Below are 24,775 nucleotides of genomic sequence, written 5' to 3'. Positions count from 1 at the left end.
TAAGTAATCGTGCATTCACATTTTGTTGAGTTTAGTCCACGAATGAATTGGAATAACTTTAAATCACTTATGGTAACAGAAACTTGCATTCTCAAGCTAAACAAAGTCGAAAAATTTTCAAATTTAAAATATTTTTTGGCCGGATAATCGATAACAATAGAACATCGTTCGGCTTCACAGAGATATCGCATAAGAAGTACTTATTATAAGCGTAATAAACAGCTATACAATACATAATATATTGAAAACAACTTGATACTTTTTCGAAGTTCAGGTACTCGACCTGTACTTGAAAAGTAGTGAGAATGAAAGTCGGCGAAATATATCGGAATTTTATATTATCAGAAAAATTTTTCAAGGTATGAAGCTGAATCGTAATATCTTTCTACCTCACACGTGACTGCACGTGTTCAAAACACCTTACAGCATTGTAAGACGTTTTGAACATGTTATTAATGCAAATGGATTGCACATTGAACAAATGTTGTGAATAAAAACCTTTTGCGTATTTCCATTTTGTGTTTCTTGTTCTTAATGCGCCATTTTCTCACCTAGTGGTAAAAATTCGAACTAAATAATTTTTTGCATTTTACTTTTTCCTATGGTCTATATATCATATATACCAAGTTTCATCAAAATACGTCTACGAGAACAGGCTCTAGACAGGTCTGAGTAGGGTAACTTTAATTATAACCATCCTGTATATTCATTAAAGGAATCAATGTAGACCTACTCCAACGTGACGTTGCAACACGTAACCACTACTTTCGTTCAAAGGTAATTTCTTAATATATGTTATCAACCGTATACATTCAACTTACCTTAATATTTACAAATTTATTATAAAGTTAAAAGAAAATAATAAAACAAATAGCTCTTATAACAGATTTTCTTCAGATAAGCCAACATATAAGGCGAAACAGTTTTTTAAAAATATTCCTGTATTTTTCATATTGACGTAACTCTGAATTTACACAATTTTTAAATGATTAGAAACATTCAAAACGTTTATTTTTATATTTATTTTATTTATAAACTTCTGAAATTTAGCGGCAAACTATTCATGGCCGAATATTATTCACATCTTCAACAAAAACATTTTAATTCGCAAAATGTTTTCATAATTCCATAACAGAATGTAGAATGATCAGCAACGCTCTAATTTAACATAAGCTCCATACTTCGGTCTGACGGCAATCGGCGAAGGTTTCAACTGAATGGGGTGCTAAAAGAAAATTCGATGAATGTGACGTACATATTAATTATATTATAAATTACTTAAATTAAATTATTATTATTATAATTTGACTGTGATACTCGAAAATCAATTACCTTGTCGGTCTTTTCACACGGCAATATACGGTATTTTCGTAAGAGCCGAGCCAAAACTAATTTGGCTTCCATCATTGCGAATCTCATTCCCACGCAGTTTCTGGGTCCCGCTCCAAACGGTTGCCACGAAAGAGGATTGTGTTTGTTTGCATTCTCTGGAGCAAACCTGTAACAGTGTGTTAATAAACCAACAAAATACAGATTTAAGTCATATATATTACCTTTCTGGGCGAAATTCTTCGGGATTTTCCCAGTTATCCGGGTCGCGATGTAACCAGTAAACTGGAACTTGAATAGACATTCCTTTTGGAATAAATATATTTTCGTATTGAATATTTTCGGAAGCTTCCCTGTTTACAAATCTGAGAAAAGTACAAAGTTTGTAGAAAATATTGCTTTGAATGAATTTATAATCGACGTATTAATAATAGCACTTGTATTATTAATACAATTTAATTTATTGGTTAATATATAAAATTTTATTTTGTTCAATCTAACTTTTTGCAACTACGATATAGTGAAATTAAATACAGAGGTGTTCAGTTATATCGAAGGAAGATAAAATATAAAAACTGTCAGTGTAATATGCTTTTATGTTTAGTTTTAAATTATTAATTTATAACTATTATTTTGATAAACAGTCTTCTATACAAATGATTAGCTCCACAATATTTTATATTTTGTAATATTTTACTACTTTCTATTTTTATTTACAACTGATGTAATTTTAAATGTTAGAAATAAACTTATGTTGATATTAAACTACTTTCCATAGAATTATTTTATATGCCAAGTCTAGAATATTGTTATCAAATAATTTGTGAAATTTTATGTATTTCTGTAAAAAAAAAAACATTAACTACTCACAAATAAACAGGCGGATACAAACGAAGTATCTCCTTGAGTACTTGATCCAAATATTGCAATTTCTGTACTGAACCGTAATCGAATTCTTTCTGAATAATCGATATTTATATTTATGCAGAACACGACAGGATAAACAATCCAATCATTGGCGATCATTTACCTCTTCTTCCATCAGAGCATTTACTTCTTTTCTAATCTTCTCTTGAACTTCCGGAAAATTAGCCAGCATCAGAGAGCAGTAAGATAAAGCTGTACTTGTAGTTTCGAACCTAACATTTGGTAAATATTTCTAACTAACACACTCCAAATTAGCATAAACAAGTCAATCGTACTGAATTTTTCATACCCAGCAAGAAGGAATAGGAATGCATTTCCTACCATTTCGTCCATGGTCAATGATCTAGAGTTGGAAGTGCCTAAAAATGAAAATACCAGTTTAGAAGTAATAAAGTTTTCATTGAATATTAATATCCTTAATACAAGAAATACCGTTAATTAATTCTTTCTCGTTACTTTCTTTATCGACGCTTTCGCTAGCAGCCAGAGATTGATAATCAATGTTGGCTTTATCTTCGATTCGGGCATCGATCATCAATTGGAGAAAATCTGCTCGTCTTTTCTGTATACACGAAAATTAACGTATTGGGTGATTATAAGATACATTTCCCTAAATTGGAGTCTCTTACAGGTAGACGGACGAGAGATATCGCTGCATAGTTGACAGGTGGCTTATGTAGAATACGCAGAAGCATTTTAATACAAAAATTAGTTCAAATTTTGTCACCAGGAAAATAAGCATGATCGGAAAATAAGAAGAAAAAAACAGATTTAAATTTCTTTATCGATTTCACGAGTATGATATTACAGCAGCTACTCAATGTTCTGTCTGTAACTGGAAACGACATGCTGAGAATAAAAGCACGAATCATGATTTCGTGCAGTTGATTCTGTCTTTGCAGAAACGGGAATATGTTAAAACTATACCTTTGAATCTGTTCAAAAGATAAAGGAACTGCTGCATGCAGCAACAAAGTATTTTTAAAATTTTCGTCATCCCTGCAACTACCATCATCTGACCTCTATCATTGTGATTGTGGAAAGACAGCGTATGACGAAGGCGTATACTCGTCTGTGGATATGAAAGTGAACATTAAACAGAACCTGCAGTACTGCCATACAAATCATGCAGTTCATTTCATCATGTCAGATTTAGTGGTGGATAGCACATTGAGCAGTGGCTTCAGTAACATATTCGTGAAATCAGTAAACGTGAAATTTTGATTTCCGTGTTTTAGATTGTGTTTCCAATGCCATTTATTTCCCTGGTGACAGAACTCTCAGGCAGCTTTCTCTGTTCTAAACAGCTTCCACATATTTCTAGATAAGTACTACCTACTAATTTCTACAGCGATGTCCTATCTGTCTTTCCATCCAGAGAGTTCGGTACGGGGAAACTAATTTTATAACTACAGGTACTCCTCACTTTACGACCTATCTTCTTAACGACCATTCGCACTTACACCAATCGAGTTTCGATCTGCAATTCGGGAAATTCCCTTTCTCAGCTTGGGTGTCGGTCAGTGGCGAATGGTGACACGCGCACTAAGCGTAGTACAATAGGCTTGCGCGTACTATAATGGGCTAATAGCATACTATAATAATCTTTTTATGAATAAATTTGAAGTTTGTTGCATAGTTTGTATAATTTTACAACGATCCTATATTCCCGGTGCAAGTTCCTCGCTTATCGACCAATTCGCTTAACGACGTAGTCGTCGGAACGGAACTCGGTCGTAAAGTAAGGAATACCTGTATTCAGTCTATTGAAATGAATATTAAATAAGAATGAAATTTGTATCGTTACCGTAGGATCTTTCTTGCGAGAGTTGATGATGGCTTCACAATTATCTAACAATTCCTTAAGAGGATTTTTACCTCTGTTGATTATCAGACCAAAAATGATGCGAACAAGTCGAAAAAACGGTTGAAGAAACTCAAAAGATCCTAAGGAAAAATAAGTTTAAACAAAGGTAAGTATTAAAATGAAAACTTAAAATTTATTAATTTTACAAAATTTATATTAAAATATTATTGTGAAAGGTTTAAAATTGAATTTAATTATCGTTTTTAAACTTATTTTCTTTCAATTGTCTGCGATCTCTTTAGATTTGTAACTGATTCAAAGCTAATTATAATTTATATATCAACAGACTATTTACATTTACATTGTATCAAATCTGCGTAACATATAAATATTTTTAAAAATAAAGACTATAATAAATTAAAATATTTGAACTAAATATTTGAGAAATTTATCATATATTAATGCTAATTTATTTATGAAAGTTTGATTTATATAAAATAAGAACGACTCACTTGCAAAGAGTAGAAAGAAATGTCTAAAGGGTGCATGAATTAAAATATTGCACAACTTATAAAGAGAACTTTTGGGATTTATCTGAATATCAGTCTGAAAACCAAAGGCAGTTCTGACAATTACATCCATGGTCAGCCTTTGGTACAGAGCATAGGAGTCAAAGGCTTCTCCCGATTCACATAATTTGTCAAAGTTGTTTAACAGAAGTTCAATGGCATCGTTTATAATGGGCGACATCTGACACATAATATTAAATGTTATATATTATTATAAATACTGCTATAATATAAGTTATAACGATTTTATATATTTTTATACCAGTTTCATCTTGCTCGTGGTAAAAGAAGGTGTAACTACGCTTCTCATCTGCTTCCATTTTGCACCTTTCAAATTAATTAAATGATAAGCTAAACGATTTGAAGGCAGCTTGTTGTTTTCTAAATGGAGAGTCTAAAAAATGTTTTCTTTTCTACAGAATCTGTAGAGTAATATTTTATATTAAAATAAACTTTCCTCACCGGTCGATCTGAAAAATTATGGAAATCTTTGATTTGAAAATTTTTCAATAATTCGGTGTCTGTAACAAACAGAACCGGAGTCGTGCCTAAATAATATCTGAAATTATATTAATGTACAATATTTATATTTATTATAATACATGCAATAAAAATGGATAAATTTCTCTTACCCTAGAACTTTGCCATATTTGGAAATCCACTCTTTGTGGGTCCGTAAAGGTTCCTAAAAATCATATTATAATTACCTTCTTAACGTTAAATTTAAAATGAATTCAGAAGTTACCTTTAAAAATAATTCTAACGAATTTCCAAAAAATATGTTTGGTTGAGGCCCGGGAATTCCGATTTTATTGAAAACTGAAAACTGCTTCCTTCTTTGTCTACAGAAATGAGGAAAGTGATGAATTATTCAACGATAATTGTAAAGAAACCGGTAGGATTTCGTCATTGTGATGTATTATAAAATTTTTTCTTATATTTAATAATAATAATTTCGCAAATAATTTTATATGAAATATTTGTAAATAATTCTGCATAAATTTTAATTAAAATTCCATAGAATATTCTGTAATAAATGTTAGAGATTGTTTAAATGAGAACATTTTATGAGAATATAAATCTTTATAATGTTTGCAGTATTCTTTTGATATGTGTAAGAACTATAATACGTTTTTAAAATAGTAATGAATGAAAAATTAGTTTATTAAAAATATACTTGTGTAAAGTGCAGTTTTGTGTGATCAAAACACCGTTATTTTTATATAACGTTGCACCTAGTTCCTACCCTTTATCGATTTCTTTGTATTTTTTTCGTTTATATACAGATAACAAATAAAAACATTATAATTATTAACTGATTAGAAAACCATTTGATACAGCAAGTCAATGACACAGCTCGTTTCAAATGAAAGGGGATACCTCACTGGCTTTCAGTATCAACATCAAAATCATGGCACCTAGCTACTATAGTATTAAAACCGTATTACCTAGCATTATTAAAAATGCATAAATATTGAACTCACAATTAAAATCTATCATAATTTCATTTCATCTGCGACAATTACTATATGTAATTTAAATGAAACGATAAAAAAATCTCAGACATTATATAAATAATTTACAAAATGTAAGATAATCTAATGGTAAAAGTATTGACAGACCGGTCTAAACTGTTTGTCTTTCAATAAAACAACAGAGCATCTCGATTTTTATATAAAACTAAAGAGAAATTATTTAATGCTTAGAAATTAGTTAATTAAAATTTGTACTACTTACCGATACCATAAATACAACAAAATGGAGAAAACTAGTAAAAAAATTTGCAAAAACATTACGAGACAGTAGAGAAAGTAGGAGTGTCGTTAAAGTATAGTCTTTTATCAGATGAAGTGTACTTCATAATATATATAACCTTTGTTTGCTTACAGATAACGATATAAATGACGCTGCAGTTTTGTATTATTTATCAATGACGAATAATTATTATCGTATTTCATAAACGATGAAACAGTTATAATATCAAATTTACAAATAATGCATTTCGTAGGTAGCAAAGGAAGTTAGAAAACTTCAGAGTAATACTCTGAAGAGTCATGTTTGATAACCTATGCCATGTGTAATGCTCTATTATCCGATATAATGAATAATATGGCCACATTGTATGGCCGGAAGGTATTTTGAAAATTAAGCATTAAATTATTAAACATTTAAGTACCTTTAAATGCTTAATAATTACCATAAACGCTTATCTTACCGAATGGTTTGCTGAATTTCAAAGAAAGGTTTTTCTCTTATTATTTGGGCTTTGGAGTCGTGTAAAAATCTACTGACTCCGACTCCGGCCAGGGGCGGATTTCTTAACAAAATAGGCCCGGAAATTCTGATGTCGTCATTTGACCTCAGACTAAAAGCTTCAATAAATAGAGTTTTAATAAAGATAGAACGTAGAAACTTTTTTATTTCGAGGAAAAGGTTTCCTCTAAGTAATGACGTAGTCAATATATAAATATGTATTCGATAATTTTTACTTTTCTCGCTGTTATATATAACAGAGGGAAAGTGTAGCCATCGATCAAATGATCCCCCCCCCAAATTTTTACATTTTTGCACTCAGAACACCTTGAAATGTCGAGATATGCAAAAGATTTGGAGGGTTTTTTTCGCATGTATGGATGTTAGACTGTGTTTGTAGGACAAGATTTTGTTCACACTGAAGCTTAATAACTTCTGCAGTTTTTGAATCGGAGTCAGGTGGTTTAAAACAAAAGTTATTACGGTTTAATGTAGTAGAACTAAATTGTGCTTCACATATTCTAACGTTCCGTGCATACAGAAAAAACCCCGTATGTTTTTGTACATCTCTACGTTTCGAATCTTCCCGAGTCAAAAAAGAATAAAAATCTGGAAAAGTCATTTTTTCACTGATCGCCATTCTTTTTCTTTGTCGTAGGCCTATACTGTATAACAGCCGGGAAAGTATTAAGTCAGCATTCGTGGAAGCACTTAGATCAGATTCAATAGAAAAAAATTGTGAACGCTAATAGTGAGTAAAATATTCATTAAACGTTTGTTATTGAAATAAATACGTTTCTCAGCAATGATAAGGTGTTATTTATTTGTTTGGTGATTTGCTGAGTACTTTATGGTATTTCATTCATTAAACATATATAAACAGACAAACAGCTGTCGACAGCCATCATACATTTAACATTTTGGTTCACATCACATAATATATATTTACTCATACTTAGTGAATATTTATTTACAGGCTCATTAATTCCATACTTAAAATATCACAATACAAAATAAAAACTTTCCGTAGTTATGTATATTTTGTTCCTTTCGTTTGTTTTTTTATGTGTGTGGCTTATCTTATATATGTATATTATTACACTTTAGGGTATTTTTCCACCTGAAATTAATAGAATTTATTTAGATATCTAAAATTACATTTAATGTAAATGATTTTAAAGCAAATTTACATACTGTATTATTCTATGGTTCGAATTCGTTTGCAGTATGTTTCTAACATAGACGATGACAAATTTTAGGAACAAACGCTATTACTGTTGATAAAATCTTAACCTACAACGTGCAATTGTTTATTGTTACTTCGTCACAATGCTCTCAATTTTATCTGGTGTCGATTTCATCTATCTAACTCTTAACTCCGTTCACGAGATTAATTAAGGAAGAACAGTTTCTAATTTTTCATCACTTATAACATGTGATTACAAACCTTTACATCTGTCAAAAATTTCACAACTAGTTGCATAACTTTTCCGGCAGAAATATTTGTTTAAGAAACATAACAGCAGTTTAAAAATTATGGGTAGTGCCATCTATTATGCAGTGGCGTGCCGTCATTGGAAGCGATGGAAGCGCCGATTCCACCTTCCAATGACCTTCCCTTGTATTTTATAAAATATAAATTTTCATATTTTAACGTACTTTGAATTAATTAAAATTAATATTTTATTATAACTGCATTATGTATCTTTTACAAATTTCTATACTACATCTGAAAAAAAAAACGATAAGATTGCTATTGTATATTCGAATAATTCGGTGGCGGAAGGAATGTCGAAACCGGGTCAGTCTCCAATCAGCCAGATTATATAGGCATTAGCACATGCGGTTTACAGTGCACCAACCTCACCCGGATTAGCTGGTAGAAGCGACACACTCGTAAAGAGTACAGCTTTATCGGGGTGTTTCACCAACATTGCCTAATCGTGGTATTTGTAAATCCGGCGATTAGACTAATACCGAGATTACTGACGCGAGGATTTCACCAACAAATTTTAGCGAAGGATTAGTAAATCCCGAGATATTAAGAACAGGATTAGTGAATCCGATAATCTCGACACCAGCGTTACTAGAAAATTTTCTTACACGTTACTCGATTGGATATTTCGGAAAGACGTAATACGCGCTTAGATAAAAACATGGCAGAAAACAAGAAACGAAGTCGACAACCCGATTTTTCTCATCGAGAAACAGAATATTTAATGGAGTTAGTCGAGAAGTACAAACATATAATCGAATCGAAGGAAACGAATGCCGTATCCTTAAAGAAAAAAACTGAAACGTGGCAAAATCTAACCGAAGAATTTAATAAGTTTCCTGAGGTTAGTAAACGGGACACGAAAAACTTGAAAGTTTTGTGGAAAAATTTAAAACAGAAAGCCAGAAAAGATGTGGCGTCAAATAAACGAGCACGGATGAGTACTGGAGGAGGGGTATGTGCCGATATCGAGTGTCCTATGCCACCAATTACCCAACAAATTTTCTCCTTAATCCCGGAGCAATTTACGCCTCTCTCGAATCCTGTTGACAGTGATGCCGATTTTAATGTCCCTGTCGAAGGTAAATTTGCTTATATCTAATTATACTCAATCAAAACTAAACAGTAGTAAAGCAGTTAATAATAATAAATGAAAATTTATTAAATACAGTTATAAACATTGGTATTTATTTTCAGACAATGTGGCTGAATTTCCTGAATTACTGCAACAGCAATCGGGAGAATCGAATAGTGAACCTTTGAATGCATCAAATGTAAGTGTTAAATAGTTAATTAATACCCCTTTCCCTTTATCTTTAGGATTGTATTTTAGTGATCCTCTGTATATAGAGTACTGTAAAATTAGCATAAAAGTAATAAAACTTTTATCAACAATTATAATTTGATGTTAATATAAATTATGTAAAGTATTTTAATCATGATAATGTTTTGATACTATAAACTAATTAGCCAAGCAGAAATTAATTTTTAGAGCTATATTACTTTTTAAAAATAGTGTTCATTTATATATCACACATATTTTCAGGTACTCATACAGGATTTATGTGTAGTGAATCCATCAGAATTTTCTGACGACCCAACAAGTGAACCACCCAATAACAATCGCCGCAGTAAATTTAAAAATATTGATAAATATGCACTAGAATACCACAAAGCTCGAATGCATTTTTTAAAAGAAGAACATAGAGCTAAAATGAATTTTATGAAGGAAGAAGATGTAAGAAGAAAGAGAGAGCATGACTGTAGAATTGAACTCTTGCAAGAAGAAAAAAAAGAACAACAATTAAAAATACAATTACTGCAAGAAAAATTAAAAAGCATTAAAAAATAGTCTTATTAATAAATTTAATTTTTATAGTTATTTTGTTGAAAATTATTTATAATTTTTAAATTCAATAATTTATTTTAATTACACATTCAAATTTAATGAAAGTGATATAGAATTCTTTCAGAGGTCCAAACTAACTATTGAATGGGATTTTTTGACTTTGCATGATAACATTAACAATTAATAGACTAATTTAATGATTAAAAATTTAAATTAACATTTTCAAGGAAAAGAAACAAAAGGACTAGTATATAGTATATGGACTGTTTATTTTGAAAGTGGTGTAAGTCCATTTTTGGAAAAAATTGTGAAGTCACATAATATACATATAATTTAGTGTGAACTTTTTATTTATAAACAATTCACACTTATTATTTTAAAATAACCATAAGCTTTGATCAATTAAAAATTCATCGGTAAATGATATTGCATAACCATTGGTTATGAAAATGGTGTAAGTCCATTTTCTGCAGTCTAAGCACTTGGGCTGTCCATAAATTACATGTGCATTTTTCTTGAAACTTTTACTCCCTTCTCGTCCCAGTTTTTCCAAGTTTTTGTAACCTCTTCCCCTCTTTTGATGTCCAACATAACTCAACCCCCATTAAAATCTTCATCACTTTATGAATGATAGATACTGTAAGTAGAAATGAAACATACAAGAAACTTTGAAATATATATAATAAAATGCTTAAACTCCATAAAATTTAATGAAATAAATGGATGTCCACTAATGCTCAACTGTTCTTGTCCAACTTGTCTTAAGGAAAGGGATTAACCCCCTCCCTCCCTTCCAGTGGACATCATTATGGACAGCCCCTTATAACTGAGGAGTAAAACTATGAATTTTACCCATAAATGTACAATTTGATAGAATGGAAAAAAAATCCATGTAATGAACCTAAATAAAAAGTGGTGTCTAATGGTAGCTCATAATGATAAACTTATCATAAAACAGTTTAACAATAAGTAAATATTTTTAATGTTCAGAATAAACAACACAATTTTATTTCTTGTTATTATATATAAACAAAATCAGAATAAAACACAATGTGTTTCAAGTGAAATTGAGTTTTACATAATAGAAATTTAATGAGTTTTTCTTCTTTCAAGATATTTAAACATGTAGTTTAGTTGATTCAAAAATATACATAAAGTGTACTAAGTTTGACAATGTTTCTATGACTTTAGAAATATGTAAGTTAATTGCATAAAGACTTCTATGTGAATTTAACTAAACTAATATATTCTTTCTGGGCCATAAATGGACTTGCACCACTTTCAAAATTATTGAACTGTAAAGTTCAGTTATTTTGCAATTAACTTACATATTTCTAAAGTCATAGAAACATTGTCAAACTTAGTACACTTTATTTATATTTTTGAATCAACTAAAAGGCAAACGTTTAAATATCTTGAAAGAAGAAAAAATGGACTTACACCACTTTCAAAATAAACGGTTCATATACAGTATATAACAATTTTTATTTCTTTTTGTTTTCAAGTTCTGTACCTTTTAACTAGAAATATGTTTCTATCTACTAATTTATTAAAAACTGGAAGCATAATCTGAAAAACTAACATTTTCCAGGAAACTTTTGTTGTTTATTATTAAATACAATACTGTCTATATTAATTTGCATTGTGTTTAATTAACTTACCAAACACAACTGATAATCAAATAGATTATATATATATATAAACAAATTTTATTTATACAAAAAATAAACTATTTTACAAAAGTTTCATTTGAATTTTATAATGCTTTATTTATGAATTATGCATATCAAAGTCTGTAATTACACACAAATTTCAATAAGAAATTAATAACTACATATTTCTCATTCATTGAAAGCTTGTATTATTGTATTCCTAACAGCTGTTCCGCCTTGAACAGTCCAATCCCGAGCATCATCTCCATTACATTCTTCGGGCTGAATAACCATATCTAAAACAAGTGAATCATCCTTGCATAGTATAGCTATATTGTGGAGAACACCAGTAGCAACAATAATAACAAGTGATGTTTCTAGTTTAGTTCGAAGACCAAACCTTAGACAAGGAAATCTACTCTTCCATATTCCAAATAGTCTCTCTACTGTGTTTCTAGTTTTAATATGAGCAGCATTATATTTAACTTCTGCATTTGTTGTTGGGTTTAAAAGTGGTGTCATCAAATATGGTTTGCAGGGATAGCCACCATCTCCTAGAAGATAGCATGTGACAGGAGGAACTCTATTCTCAAATTTCAGACATAATTCTGAATTATTAAATATTGTAGAATCATGTACTGATCCAGCCCATCTTGCTACTAAGTTTCTTATTAGTAAATTAGCATCACTGACTGCCTAAAAATACATACAAAATTCATTCATGTAAACACTCTGATAAAAAATAATATAAAATTTAACATACCTGGGTATTGATTGAAAAATAACCTTTCCTATTTCTAAATAATTCTGCATTTGTTCCAGGAGATGAAATTGGAATATGAGTACAGTCTATAGCACCTATAACACCTGGAAACTTAGCAATATCATAAAATTTTTTAATGACTTTCCTGTATTCCAGCATGGTCGATGGAAATGCGATGTACTTTTTTGAAAGGCTCCCCAAAGCTTTAGATACAGTTTTAATTATCCTACATACGCTTGATTTCGATGTTGAAGTCAGATCTCCTACTTCGTGATAAAAGTTTCCTGTGGCATAAAAACGTAAAGTAATCAATAACTGCAATAGAGGTGATATAGGATGGTTTCTTCTTGTATTATATGATGGTAAGAGGTGCTTGATTTCGTCACATACATGTACAACAGTTCTTTTAGAAAGCCTATACCTTTCGATAAACAGTTGATCGTCAAACTTTTCAATAGGATTGGATCGATCACAAATTAATCGTCGTGGAATTCGAAAGTAATTTTGCATTATTTCGTTTTCATACACGTACTCTGAAAAGTAAGACAAATCTTCCGCCATGTTTGTCGAGATTAGTACACTAATCGCCCGAATTCGGTGGATTAGTTACTAATGCCAGATTACGTCTAATCTTAGAATGGTGGAACGAAAAATCAGTAATCCTGTATTAGTGATAGCCGTTAATCCTGCGATTTGCCTAATCGTCTGTTGGTGAAATAGGGGGTATATCCCGGAGCGGTTGTGGGCTGTTATCCGCCTGCCTGTCAACTTCCAAGCAGCCAGATTATAGGCATTGGCGCATGCGCTTTACATAGCACAAACGTCACGGTTTAGCTGGTAGAAGCGACACACGCGTAAAGAGTACGCGACTTTATATCCCGGAGCGGTTGTGGGCTGTTAGCCGCCTGCTAGATATTCGGCCACCCTCGCTCGATTATGTGAATCACGAGCAGACTAGATCAACGGCGGGCAACCCGCGGGCCAGCTACGGCTGGCGAAAAGTTTCTATCCGGCCCGCGAGATCTTTAATAGATTATTAAATTGGAAAAATAACTAATTAATAGTTATTTTTCCAATTCTTTGTAATTTTCGAAAACGATAAGAGAAATAAATGTAGTAATTAACTTTTTATATATTTATTTCATATTTGCAGACTAAAAAAATTACGAGTCGCAAGAAGGCGTCAATTAACTACTACGGCGCGGAAAAAAACGTAAAATTTATTCTGGCCCATGTTATAAAAAGGGTTGCCCACCCTAGACTAGATTTATAACAACCCAACCGATAGGAGTTTACTGGCACGTTTTTATGATAGTTCTGTATAGTTGACAGGAGTTTAAAAAAACTCCATTAAAATATTTGATATATTTATTCTGCGTTTATTCCGCTCTCCCATCTTATATTACTTACGGATTTCGATGTTAAACCGGTGATATTACGATTTAGTATGTCCCATCTGTAAGGGGATGCAGAAAAAACGTGTACAATTCTAGTACAGTGTTAAAAATTAACTGTTACTTTGGCAGCATCATTTACAACCAAATTTAATGAATGAGACGTACAGTACATACAATGGTACAAAAAAAAAGCTCTAGAATTTATTTTCCTTAAATTTACGATTTATATATCCGTTGTCATAAAAATTTGTCTTTCCACTGTTTTCCCAAGACTACAGATATTCAGGTACAAAGTAACTGGTTTCGACTTATTTCTACTTAAGAAGTGACTAAATAATTAAGAGATTAGGGAATGGGGACATAAATAAAACCCTGTTGAAAGAGCCAGAATTTTACTTCAACAAAAGCTTAACAGAACCAATCACTCGCTCAGTACAGTGGGAAACTGATTTCCGTGTACACCTGGTATTAAAACGAATTAGTTAGAAAACGAATGACTATTAAGTTTAACATAGTTAGATTTTTACAGCTACGGTGAGAAACGTTTAAAATTTACAACAGCCCTGTGGCGTCCTTTGAGATATACTAGTGATGCGACAAAAGAGGCATTTGACATTGACCGGTATCGGCACCCTCGGGATTTGGCACGCACACACTCACTACACACCTACCTGGACCGGCACTAGTTCCATCCATTAGCTACTCGTATCAAGATATTTGACTAAGTGGATTGTTTTAAGATTTAAAAAGTAAAGACTATTTTATGTTATTTTTATGTACGTTTCTTTACAAAGCTATATTTTAATTATAATTTTCTTTAAAAGTATATTAATACAATCGAACAATACATTGTACCAGGTATGTATATCCATCGCACATTTTATTTCACCGAGTAAGTTTTTATAATTTATTTTTAATTTTAGCCCTTATATCGTGGCTAGCGATTCAGAATGTAATTGTGATATTAAAAATACATTTAGAGAAGTCTACAGTTTTTACTGGCTTATCGAACAAATGAATACGAATGGACCCTAGACCAGTGATTCTTAACAGGGGGCCGCGGCCCCTGGGGGTCCATAAGAAGTTTGCCGGGGGCCGCCAAATTATGCAAAATTTCCTTCAGAATATAATAAAAAGAAAATTGATGTATAATCCGAATATCGTATTGAAAAGTGAAATAAGAAAGATAAAGTTTTCCTATTTAGTTTTTATTTATTTATTTTGTATTTCTTCCTACATACAACTTTGTTAGTACAGAAGAAATAAATGTAAATATGCTACTTACACCGCAGTATTTACTTCTTTTATTCCAAAGCAATTTTAAGAAACTATTAATGCTTGGAATTTTAAAAATAATTAGGAAAAATAGTAGGCTTTGAAAATTTAAATATTTTTGCAAAAGATATGCAAAATCCTTACCACAAGTGGGCGTTTTAGTTTTAGTTTAGTTTTAGCATCGACATTGGATCGATTTATCGACATGTTTCTTATTTTATTTTCTGTTAAAAATTAATGAGTTTTCATGTTTAATTGTGAAGTTTGAATGTTATTTAAATAGATAATGAAATAATAAAGTTATGATTTACATTTATTATATAAAAAATAAAGCAATAATAAAAAAATCAATTTATTATAGATAAATTATCAAATTATCAAATATAAATTATTATTAAAAAATGGGGGTCACAAAAAAATTATGAAATATTTGGTGGGCGGCGAGTATAAAAAGGTTAAGAACCACTGCCCTAGACCATCACTGACGCGCAATTAACTGATTGCCCCTGGAAGTCGGCTTCTTACAGAAACACAGCTTCCCTGTCATCAAATGTCACGGCACGCCTATGAAATTTTCTTAAAAAGTATCTTTTATACTATTAATTATAATAAAAAAGCAAAAGATTTAAATTTCAAGGTAGTGATGATTTTTATATTTAAAATCATTATAAATGCTAATGACAAATAAAATCTTCTTTAAGTCCGATTACACACGAGATACGTCACGTGACCCCTCTCTATCTCCCCGTCCTCTTGGCCTTTACCCACCAAAATTTAATAGCATTAATCCCCCTGATAAATAAACTTCCCTCCCAAATTTCAGGAATTTTCAACAAAAGGTACAGGAATAACTAAGCCTGAAAATAGACGAATAAAATGGTATTTCAGACACACACTCATACGTAAAGAAAAATAACCTACTTTATTTTTATTTTTTCTTATTTATTTTTAAATATTAGCATGAAAAATTCGACCGGAAAATACAAAAAAAAATTTTTTTTGGTTTATGCAATAGAAATTCGTACTTTATTTTTCGGCTGAAAATATACAGTAATTTAAATTGTAATTTCATGACAGCATCGTCCGAGCTTTTTGAATATTTAAGCGAAATTTATTATGCAAATGGAATTCGTAAATAAAAACTTAATACGATGTTGTAAGTTTAAACTTCGTATAGGTAATTCTGATTCACGAGACAACTAGTTAATGTTTCGTCATTTTTGTCGAGTTACAACCTTATCTTTGTTTAAAAAAATTATTACTACAGATATACCTCACCTTACGTCGGTAATTGGTTCCAGGAGAGGCGACTTAAGTCAAATTTACTTGTCACTAGGCTAAACCACAAATTACCATTCCTAGTTCTGTATTTCATTTATAAATGCATTTTTAATAATATATGGTTAATAAGAATCTATTTGAAGCTTTACAAACAAATAAATTTTAGTTTTTAATATAGTACAGAAAAAAGTAATCTAAATTTACGAATACATGCACAGTACACTACGTACAGTACATACTTGTAAATGTACAGTACATGTTTACAATTTGGTGAGGTTTATAGTACATCGCGGACTCTATCTGTGAATGTGGTTTCTCTAAGACATTATAAAATAAGATGATTTTTTAAGGTTAAATAACAAATACAGTTATCAAAATTATTTTCCGATACTAGAAAATAAACTAAGTTATGTTAAATTTACCAATATTGAGTGGCGCGGAAAACTCCAATAATGGACTTAAAGACCGATAAATAAGACTACAACACAGAAACACAGATGTTTTCATGTTTCGTTCTCTAGGATTTAGGATGATTATATTAACATTTAATGTAAATGTACATATTTTAATATGATTTTATGTGCTTTTAACGCTTTTCTAGTGATATCGCGACTTCAATGTTTGTGGCGGACGGATTTAAAGTCGAATAAAATGACTTAAACTTGATTTTTATTTTTTCCGTATGCTTTTTTGACAAACGACGTAATTCGAGGTATGCCTGTATTAAAAACTTGCTTCGTTTTTAATTTTACAATGTTTTTATTATACGGTATATTGTTCATTGTGTGTTAATTTTAATGAAACTTAATGGCTGTGAATGTCACAGTAAGCAACTTTCTTTATCTAAACATTCTTTAATTCGTTATTTCCTAATAATAAAGATTTAGTTGTTGGAACAACGTTGTAATTTGACATATACACCACGTTTAGGTCTTATAACATTTGGAGACAATTCCAGTTCGAAAGGAAACTGAAAGAATTCGAAGAAAAAAATTATTATTTATAGAAAGAGGATGAAATTTATTATAGGAAAATGATAAAATATTCATATATATTCGTACTATTAATAAAATTAATATTTCTTACCTTATCGGTCTTTTCGTAAGGTAATATGCGGTATTTATTTAATATGTGAGCCAAAGCTAATTTTGCTTCCATCTGTGCAAATCTCATTCCTACGCAATTTCTGGGTCCAGCTCCAAAAGTTTGCCATGCCAAAGGGTCATTTTTACGGGCAACATCCGGTGCGAATCTGAAACGAAAATATTTCACGAAATTTTTAGTAAATTTGTAAATTTTGATTAAAATCTCTTCAGTTTACCTTTCGGGACGAAATTCTTCGGGTCGATCCCAATAATCCGGATCGCGGTGTAACAAGAAAGAGGGAACTTGCACTATCATCCCTTTAGGAATGAAAATGTCGCCGTAAACAACATCTTCGTTAGCTTCACGATCTACGAATCTGTGATAAACGAAAATTTAATATAATATAATTTTTATATTCGCGATATTCGTGAATTTATGTATTTATGCTCGGGAGTTTTTACAACACACTCCGCATTATATACATATAAGTCCTATCGGCTTACGTATATAATTTGAGAAGATATGAAAGATAATAGTATATTGTAATTTTTAATAATGTTTCTGCTTCATACATAGGCCTACATAATATATGTTGCCAAAACCGAGAATATTGCTCATTTCGTGAAATATGAAAAAAAAAATAATTGCGTAATTTGTGAAATCGGAAGGTTGATATATGCAGATTTCAGGAACTTCACAATATTCCTGCTAAATTTACGAAATTGGCAATGGCGATAAGTGACACTAGTGCAACAATGTGGTAAATTAATAATCCCGGATTTAACATGTGTTGTAGAACAAGTCCGTTGCTTTTAAAAAAACCTCTTTTTATGTTAATTTTGTTTTTTGCAGATTTATTTCAATGGTTCCTTTTTAATCGAGAATAATTAAAAACCCAGTTTTGATAATAATTGTTTAATTTTCAACTGATCTTCATCTACTACGGGGATTCTAACTGGCAGATAATATGTATATGAATACTTACAAATATACTGGAGGATAGAGACGAAGTATTTCTTTAAATGCTTGATCCAGATATTGTAATTTCTGAACGGTGCTGTAATCCAATTCATTCTAAAAGAAAACAAAAATTTTTTTTATAATACAAACTGTAATTACTGTGTAAATATGATTGTCCTTCATAAATTTACCCCTTCTTCTATCAGAGTTTTTACTTCATTTCTTATTTTTTCCTGGACGTCGGGAAAATTAGCTAACATCAAAGTGCAAAAAGCCAGAGCGGTACTCGTGGTTTCGTATCTAAATCGTTCGTAAGATATTTAGCATTAAGAATCTAACAAACTTATATTTATATAACGATTAAAATCTATGGAAATACGCTAAATAACTATTCTCACCCGGCCAAAAGTATTATAAATGCATTCGATGTCATCTCATTCATAGTCAAACGTCTGGATTTGACGGTTTCTGTCGAAAATTTTCAATTATTCGTTAAAATGCAAAAATAATTTAATACAAAACTTAAATTGTAGATACCATTCTTCACTCGCTTAACATCGCCTTCATTCTCTACGTTATCGCTAGCAGCCAAATCTTGGTAATCAACGTTGACATTCTCCTTAATTTCCGCATCGATTAACAGTTGAAGGAGATCCGGTTTTCGTAGCTGTGTATTTTGTAAAATAAATTAAAACAAATTAGAAAAATCGTTGAAAAATGATGGCGAAATTTCTTGTTATTACCGTTGGATCATTTTGTCGAGCTTTGACAATGGCTTCACATTTGTTCATAAGATCATCTAGTGGACTACTACCTTTGTTTTTCATGATTGCAGTTACTTTTCGAATTATTCTCATAAACGGTTGAAGAAAACCGAAAGATTCTATAAATAAATGAAAATGTTCGGACAATTTTCTCGTGCACCATACTTTGTTATTTCTACATGGCTATTCGTATGCCAAATTTGGACTTTTATAAATTTTCAATGGACAAGCTATAATTTCGACATGTGCATTGGCATTTTTCTACCAGCTTTTTTTTATGTTTGGTATCGGCAAAATCATTTGTTAAAACTACATTTGTTTTCTTTTTAATCTATGGCTAATCGTAATATATTCTTTATTAAAAAATGAAATGAAAAATCAATTTTTAAATTCGCTTTCTAGTTCTTTGGGAACAGACTTTTTTTAACATAACATTCAAGACATTCGACTTTCCAGTAGGTGAAGGGCATTGTCAGCTTACCACACTTTGGAGGGGACTTCAGTCGAGATCCTCAGAAATTTAAAATTTTTCATTGTCTGTCACGGATATATCAGTCTTGTTCTTTAACATACGGCCACTCTCATCGAGACCCTTCTGGAATAGTTGATGGGCACGAGAAAAAACGCACTATTAGAGCCTTTTTTTCTGTGCCAATTATCAGTGCGGCCGGGTTCCGTGCTAATTCGAATTAAAAATTAAAAAATATTAAACAATAAGAACTGAAATTATGCTTTGACATGAGCATATTCAAACAATTTGGTTCGCAATATATATATATATTTGCATAATATATTTCTCAGAAATAATTTACTCTGTTACCACGACTTGAATTTTTCTGCTAGAAAATACATTTGTAAGTTATAAAAACATAAAATTTGAAATATAAAATATTTCAGTTTAGTAGTCCTATTTAATACGAATAAAATTTGTTTGTATATTTAAACAATTAATACAATAATTAATCAAATATATAAATCTTAATATCAGATTAATTGACGTTTAATTGCACTGGGAAAACAAAATGACGCCTTCTGTCAACAAATAGCCAAATTGTATAAAAAATTCTTAGGATGTTAACTACTTCTAATAATTTATACTAAAAATTTTAGTTATTTATACTAAAAATAATTATATATTATTGTATAGAATTGACTTACTTGTTAAAAGAGAGAACAAGAATCGAAACGGAATACGAAACATAAGATAAACCAAATGAAATAAGGGATCTTTCAAATTTTTCTGCGCGTTAGATTGAATTCCAAAGGCAATTCTGACAATCACATCTAAAGTTAACCTTTGAAAGAATGTATATGCTTCAAAATCTTCTCCAGATTTCCGAAATTTCTCAAAATTTTCCAGTAGATCTTCAATGGCATCATTTATCATGGGTGACATCTACAAAGTAACAAATGTTTTTAACATCGAATCGATACTATAAATAGCAAGCGTGTCATACGGAATTGAAATAATTAAAAGATAAATATAAGTTTCTGTAGGGTTGGGAATCGCCTAGGCAAGCGCTTCCCGCCCTGTTCGCAAGATAACGAACTTTCGTAACGGAAGAACCGTTGGAAGGACCGTTAGAAAGATCCGTTAAAAAATCCTTTGTGTTTCAAATCGACGACAGACGGACGATTGGCCGGGGGAAGTGACCGTTGGCCGGACGTTGTAGAAACATTCGAATTTGATTGGCGGAGGATTCAAACGCCGACCGCTATATAAGCAGTAGTTTCGGCGGGAACATCGGAGGGGATCGGATCGGATCAGGATCGTTGTTATCGAAGTTCTAACTATCTCTCTCGTTGGACGTTACGGAAATCTGGTGAAAGTGAACTCCAGTGGTTTATTACGAACTTGTTCCTGACTCGGAGGTGTTGACGGCCGGATGGCCGAGCGGTAAAGGTGGCAGCCTACCGCTCTGGGGGACCCGGGATCGAATCCGAACGGGTCGAATAATCCCCAGGAATTTTTCGGGGGATGGTCCGTTCGGATATGTCGGGCCCCGTCCCTCACCACCCGGTCGCCCCATTGTGGGCCTGGCCGAACCCATAATGGGCCTACTAAAAGAGGCCCTCTTAGTGCCCACAGGGCGGAAAGAGTTAAAAAAAAAAAAAAAAAAAAAAAAGACTCGGAGGTGTTGCTAATTATAAGTCTGTTTGCGGTGATCGTAAGGAGTTTTTCCGACGAACTTGTACGGATATAGACGGTTGTCGCTTGGATTAGTGTTTGTGCATAATTAACTGTAACGCTACTTTGTATTATTTTGTACATTAGTATTGTAAATATAAACTTTGTGTTTTGTTCAACCGACTGAGTGTTATTTTGAACATTACTGTTTCTTTATTAATTATTTCTAATTAATATAAATTTTTAATTAAAAGATAAATATAAGTTTCTTATGATAAAAACAGCAATTTGATCTAGTAATTGACATTGCAATTGCGATACATTTTACTGCTATCTGTGAATTGCTCTTTATGTTTTTATAAGTTCCAATGTGTACCGATCTAGAAAAATAAATATGCGTGACTACGCAACATTGGTGAAGAAAAACAAACAGATGGCAGTCTCGGACAAAGGCTTTGACCGAGACGGGTTAGGTCATCAGCGTATCACTCTAAAAGACCACACATTCGTGGCAGAACGAATGTGTGGTCTCGTTCTTTACAAGTCCGTTCTCATTGTGGCACTGGCCAAAATCACGATTGGTAAGGAAAAAAGGCCTTCTTAGTGCCCACAGACAGAAAGAGTTTTAAAAAATTCGATCAAGCAAATCTGTAATCCATTTTTAATAGTAAAATCTTAGAGTAACTAGAAGTCTGGAAATTTGGATTTCAATATATACCGTATATATATTTATTAGAGAAAACCGAAATATTTATGATTTACGCGCGATGTATTCAAGTGCCCAAAAATAATTTTTTTAAAACAATACTTGAGTAAGATTACTTTTGTTCCAAGTCACCACTGGTTGTGTTTTACCATTTTCATCTTGCTCGTGGTAAAAGAAGGTGTCATAACACTTCTGAGCTGTTTCCATTTCGTTCCTCTCAAAAAAATTAAGTGTTCAGATGCACGTCCCATAGTTGAATTTTCTCTCATTAGTGTCTAAAAATATTATGCAAAGAAATTAGATCATTTGTCGTTAATTTTTATATTAATATCAGAATTTCCTTACAGATCGGTCTGTGAATTTCTGAAAATCTTTGATCAATATCTTCTTCAATAAATTTGCATCCGCCACTAGCAAAACCGGAACCTCGCCGTGGTAATATCTAGATTAAAAGTGTTAAAACCGAAATTAAAAGAATTTCAATTGTAACGTCGAGCATACTTTAATATTTATGAATTTAAATGTAAAATTTTATTTACCCGAGCACTTTACCATATCTGGAGATCCATTGTTTGTGAGGTCGTATGCTTCCCTGAAGAAAGTTTAGATTATCGTATATTGATTAATTTAAAATACAGCATATTAGTTTTAGCCTTTACCTTTAAGAATATTTCCAAATAATTTCCAAAAAGTACATTTGGTGGAGGACCGGGAATGCCCAACTTTCGAAACAAAGAAAAATGTTTTTTTCTCTTCCTACAGAAAGGAAGAATTAATGAAATTTCAATTTGACAAGTAAAACAAAATACAAAAAAAAAAAAAAAAAAATGGTGAAATGTTTGAAACGACACGTTACATACAGAATTTTAGTTTTAATATCTTAATATAAGGCTTTTAATACGTCTTCAACCCGCATACAGCGATTTCTTGTTAATGTGTAATTTTGCAAACAGGAAAGAAACACTTTCCTTTTTTAAATTAAAATTAACAATAAAATTTAAAGCTATTTACTAGTTGATATCTTGGGTACAATACAGATTATTATCTCGTGAAGGTTACATTATACATTAAAGACGGAAATATACAATAAAGTGATGTTACCAATATTAACTAAGTGATTGTGCCAAGCCGTTTGTTATATATTTACAAAATAAATGCAATTACTAATGTTCGAATTATTCGATAGAGTCGTAATTTCAATGCTTAATTCAAAATAATATCAATATCTATAACGAAGTTCAATATGTCACATGTCGCCATTTGCGCCATTTGCGACATGTCGCCATTTGCGCCATATGCGCCATTTTTTATTTACATTGTTATATATATATATATTTTGCGTTTATCTCTTTATGCAAGAAATTGTATTCAAATAGTAATAAATTTTTACATCTAATTATAATTACAGTAAAACCTATCTAAAGAGGAAACCTACCGAAACCAGAAAACAAAATTCGATAACATGCAATTCCGGTTTAGGAGGGTTTTTCTGCAGATATTTTCTTTAAATAGATTTTAATTTCGATGAGAGAGGATTAAACACGAAAAGTTAATGGGATGTATACTTACAGATACCATAAACATAGAATAAAGGAGAAAACAGAAAGCAAAATATATGCAAACATGGCGAAATTTCTAATGATTAAAGTGGGTGTCGATGAAAACAAACTAATTAACTTATTTATCACTTAGATATAAAGCAATTTCTGATAGCTGTTGACATAGCAAAATTCTTATCGATTCTTATCTATTTTATCTGATATGATTTTAAAGATATTGAGTGGATCAAAAGTCAGTTAAACCGATCATATATGTATATATATATATATATATGCATGTATTTCTGTTAGCTAGCTTTTGGACCACTCTGTATACTTGTATTATAATTAAAATATTGGCAAATCTTAATATATTTTCGTCCATTGATTTATAACCCATAATTATAGCAGGATCGCCAAGAAATTGAGCCATCGTCCTACCGTTATAATCGATTTTATATTAATAAATTAATTAATAAATATGAAAAACAACTTTCAAAATATTGTACTTTATTTGTACACGTGACATAAACATATCTTGAGCGTATCGAGTTAGTTGTATCGAAGCTACGTATCAATTTGATACGTACACAATGTTTAGGCCTCAAAGTATTTGGAGTCAATTCCAGTTCTAAAAAAAACTGAAAGAATTTCGAAATAAAATTAATGTTCAAAAGACTAGTTCTCGCTGGCACACAAATGTTCCGGCATTTTTACTTTTCTTTTTCTTGAGAACAATGCATTTTATACATAAGCAGATTACATTATCGTTTTCTTCTGTTTTTATTCTACATCGTAGTATACTTTTTGGATTTTATTTTTAAATAAATTCGTTGCTTTCGATTTTTAAAATAAACTTACTGCTTAGATAGAAGTGTATCATGTTTAGTATTGGAGTAAATGGTTTTTTTTTTTCCTCCCTGTTTCTTTAATTATTTTGCTAATTTTTGTGATATTACAAAGTTATTTAGTTCATTACATATTTCTATTATACTT

General features: G+C 31.2%; 3 protein-coding genes across 3 annotated transcripts; 1 reads left to right on the top strand and 2 right to left on the bottom strand.

The window, feature by feature from the left end:
* Positions 1–1,020: 1,020 nt before the first annotated feature.
* On the bottom strand, positions 1,021–23,906 carry LOC136980959 (uncharacterized). The gene is made up of 29 exons (XM_067277157.1): positions 23,811–23,906; positions 22,901–22,997; positions 22,781–22,833; positions 22,587–22,683; positions 22,391–22,516; positions 20,566–20,803; positions 19,387–19,526; positions 19,181–19,310; positions 19,042–19,111; positions 18,835–18,943; positions 18,669–18,757; positions 17,919–18,059; positions 17,684–17,849; positions 17,483–17,567; positions 6,848–7,004; positions 6,370–6,447; positions 5,378–5,474; positions 5,265–5,317; positions 5,095–5,191; positions 4,895–5,026; positions 4,576–4,813; positions 4,064–4,203; positions 2,689–2,818; positions 2,546–2,615; positions 2,360–2,468; positions 2,200–2,288; positions 1,554–1,694; positions 1,333–1,498; positions 1,021–1,225 (listed from the first exon to the last, which is right to left on the bottom strand). Exons 1-29 carry the CDS (start codon positions 23,864–23,866, stop codon positions 1,148–1,150), a joined length of 3,372 nt encoding a protein of 1,123 aa, XP_067133258.1. The 5' UTR covers positions 23,867–23,906; the 3' UTR covers positions 1,021–1,147.
* LOC136981021 (myb/SANT-like DNA-binding domain-containing protein 3) lies at positions 8,807–10,262 on the top strand. The gene is made up of 3 exons (XM_067277278.1): positions 8,807–9,462; positions 9,578–9,654; positions 9,927–10,262. Exons 1-3 carry the CDS (start codon positions 9,042–9,044, stop codon positions 10,230–10,232), a joined length of 804 nt encoding a protein of 267 aa, XP_067133379.1. The 5' UTR covers positions 8,807–9,041; the 3' UTR covers positions 10,233–10,262.
* LOC136981020 (putative nuclease HARBI1) lies at positions 11,937–13,363 on the bottom strand. The gene is made up of 2 exons (XM_067277277.1): positions 12,645–13,363; positions 11,937–12,577 (listed from the first exon to the last, which is right to left on the bottom strand). The coding sequence occupies exons 1-2, from the start codon at positions 13,203–13,205 to the stop codon at positions 12,071–12,073; spliced, it is 1,068 nt and encodes a 355-aa protein (XP_067133378.1). The 5' UTR covers positions 13,206–13,363; the 3' UTR covers positions 11,937–12,070.
* Positions 23,907–24,775: the final 869 nt, after the last annotated feature.

The sequence above is a fragment of the Centruroides vittatus genome, unplaced genomic scaffold (assembly GCF_030686945.1).
Source record: "Centruroides vittatus isolate TY-2023 unplaced genomic scaffold, ASM3068694v2 contig_738, whole genome shotgun sequence".
Lineage (NCBI taxonomy): Eukaryota > Metazoa > Arthropoda > Arachnida > Scorpiones > Buthidae > Centruroides > Centruroides vittatus.
This window is presented reverse-complemented; position numbering and strand designations above follow the sequence as displayed.

Bases quoted from the DNA above. Each gene is read 5' to 3' on its own strand.
- LOC136981021 (XM_067277278.1), top strand. From the start codon at position 9,042: ATGGCAGAAAACAAGAAACGAAGTCGACAACCCGATTTTTCTCATCGA. The intron at 9,463-9,577 runs GTAAATTTGCTT...ATTTATTTTCAG, and splicing joins TTTTAATGTCCCTGTCGAAG to ACAATGTGGCTGAATTTCCT. The intron at 9,655-9,926 runs GTAAGTGTTAAA...ACATATTTTCAG, and splicing joins AACCTTTGAATGCATCAAAT to GTACTCATACAGGATTTATG.
- LOC136981020 (XM_067277277.1), bottom strand. From the start codon at position 13,205: ATGGCGGAAGATTTGTCTTACTTTTCAGAGTACGTGTATGAAAACGAA. The intron at 12,578-12,644 runs GTATGTTAAATT...ATGTATTTTTAG, and splicing joins ATTTTTCAATCAATACCCAG to GCAGTCAGTGATGCTAATTT.
- LOC136980959 (XM_067277157.1), bottom strand. From the start codon at position 23,866: ATGTTTGCATATATTTTGCTTTCTGTTTTCTCCTTTATTCTATGTTTA. The intron at 2,616-2,688 runs GTATTTCTTGTA...TTTCATTTTTAG, and splicing joins CGAGAAAGAATTAATTAACG to GCACTTCCAACTCTAGATCA. The intron at 1,695-2,199 runs GTGAGTAGTTAA...TACTTTTCTCAG, and splicing joins TTGTATCCGCCTGTTTATTT to ATTTGTAAACAGGGAAGCTT.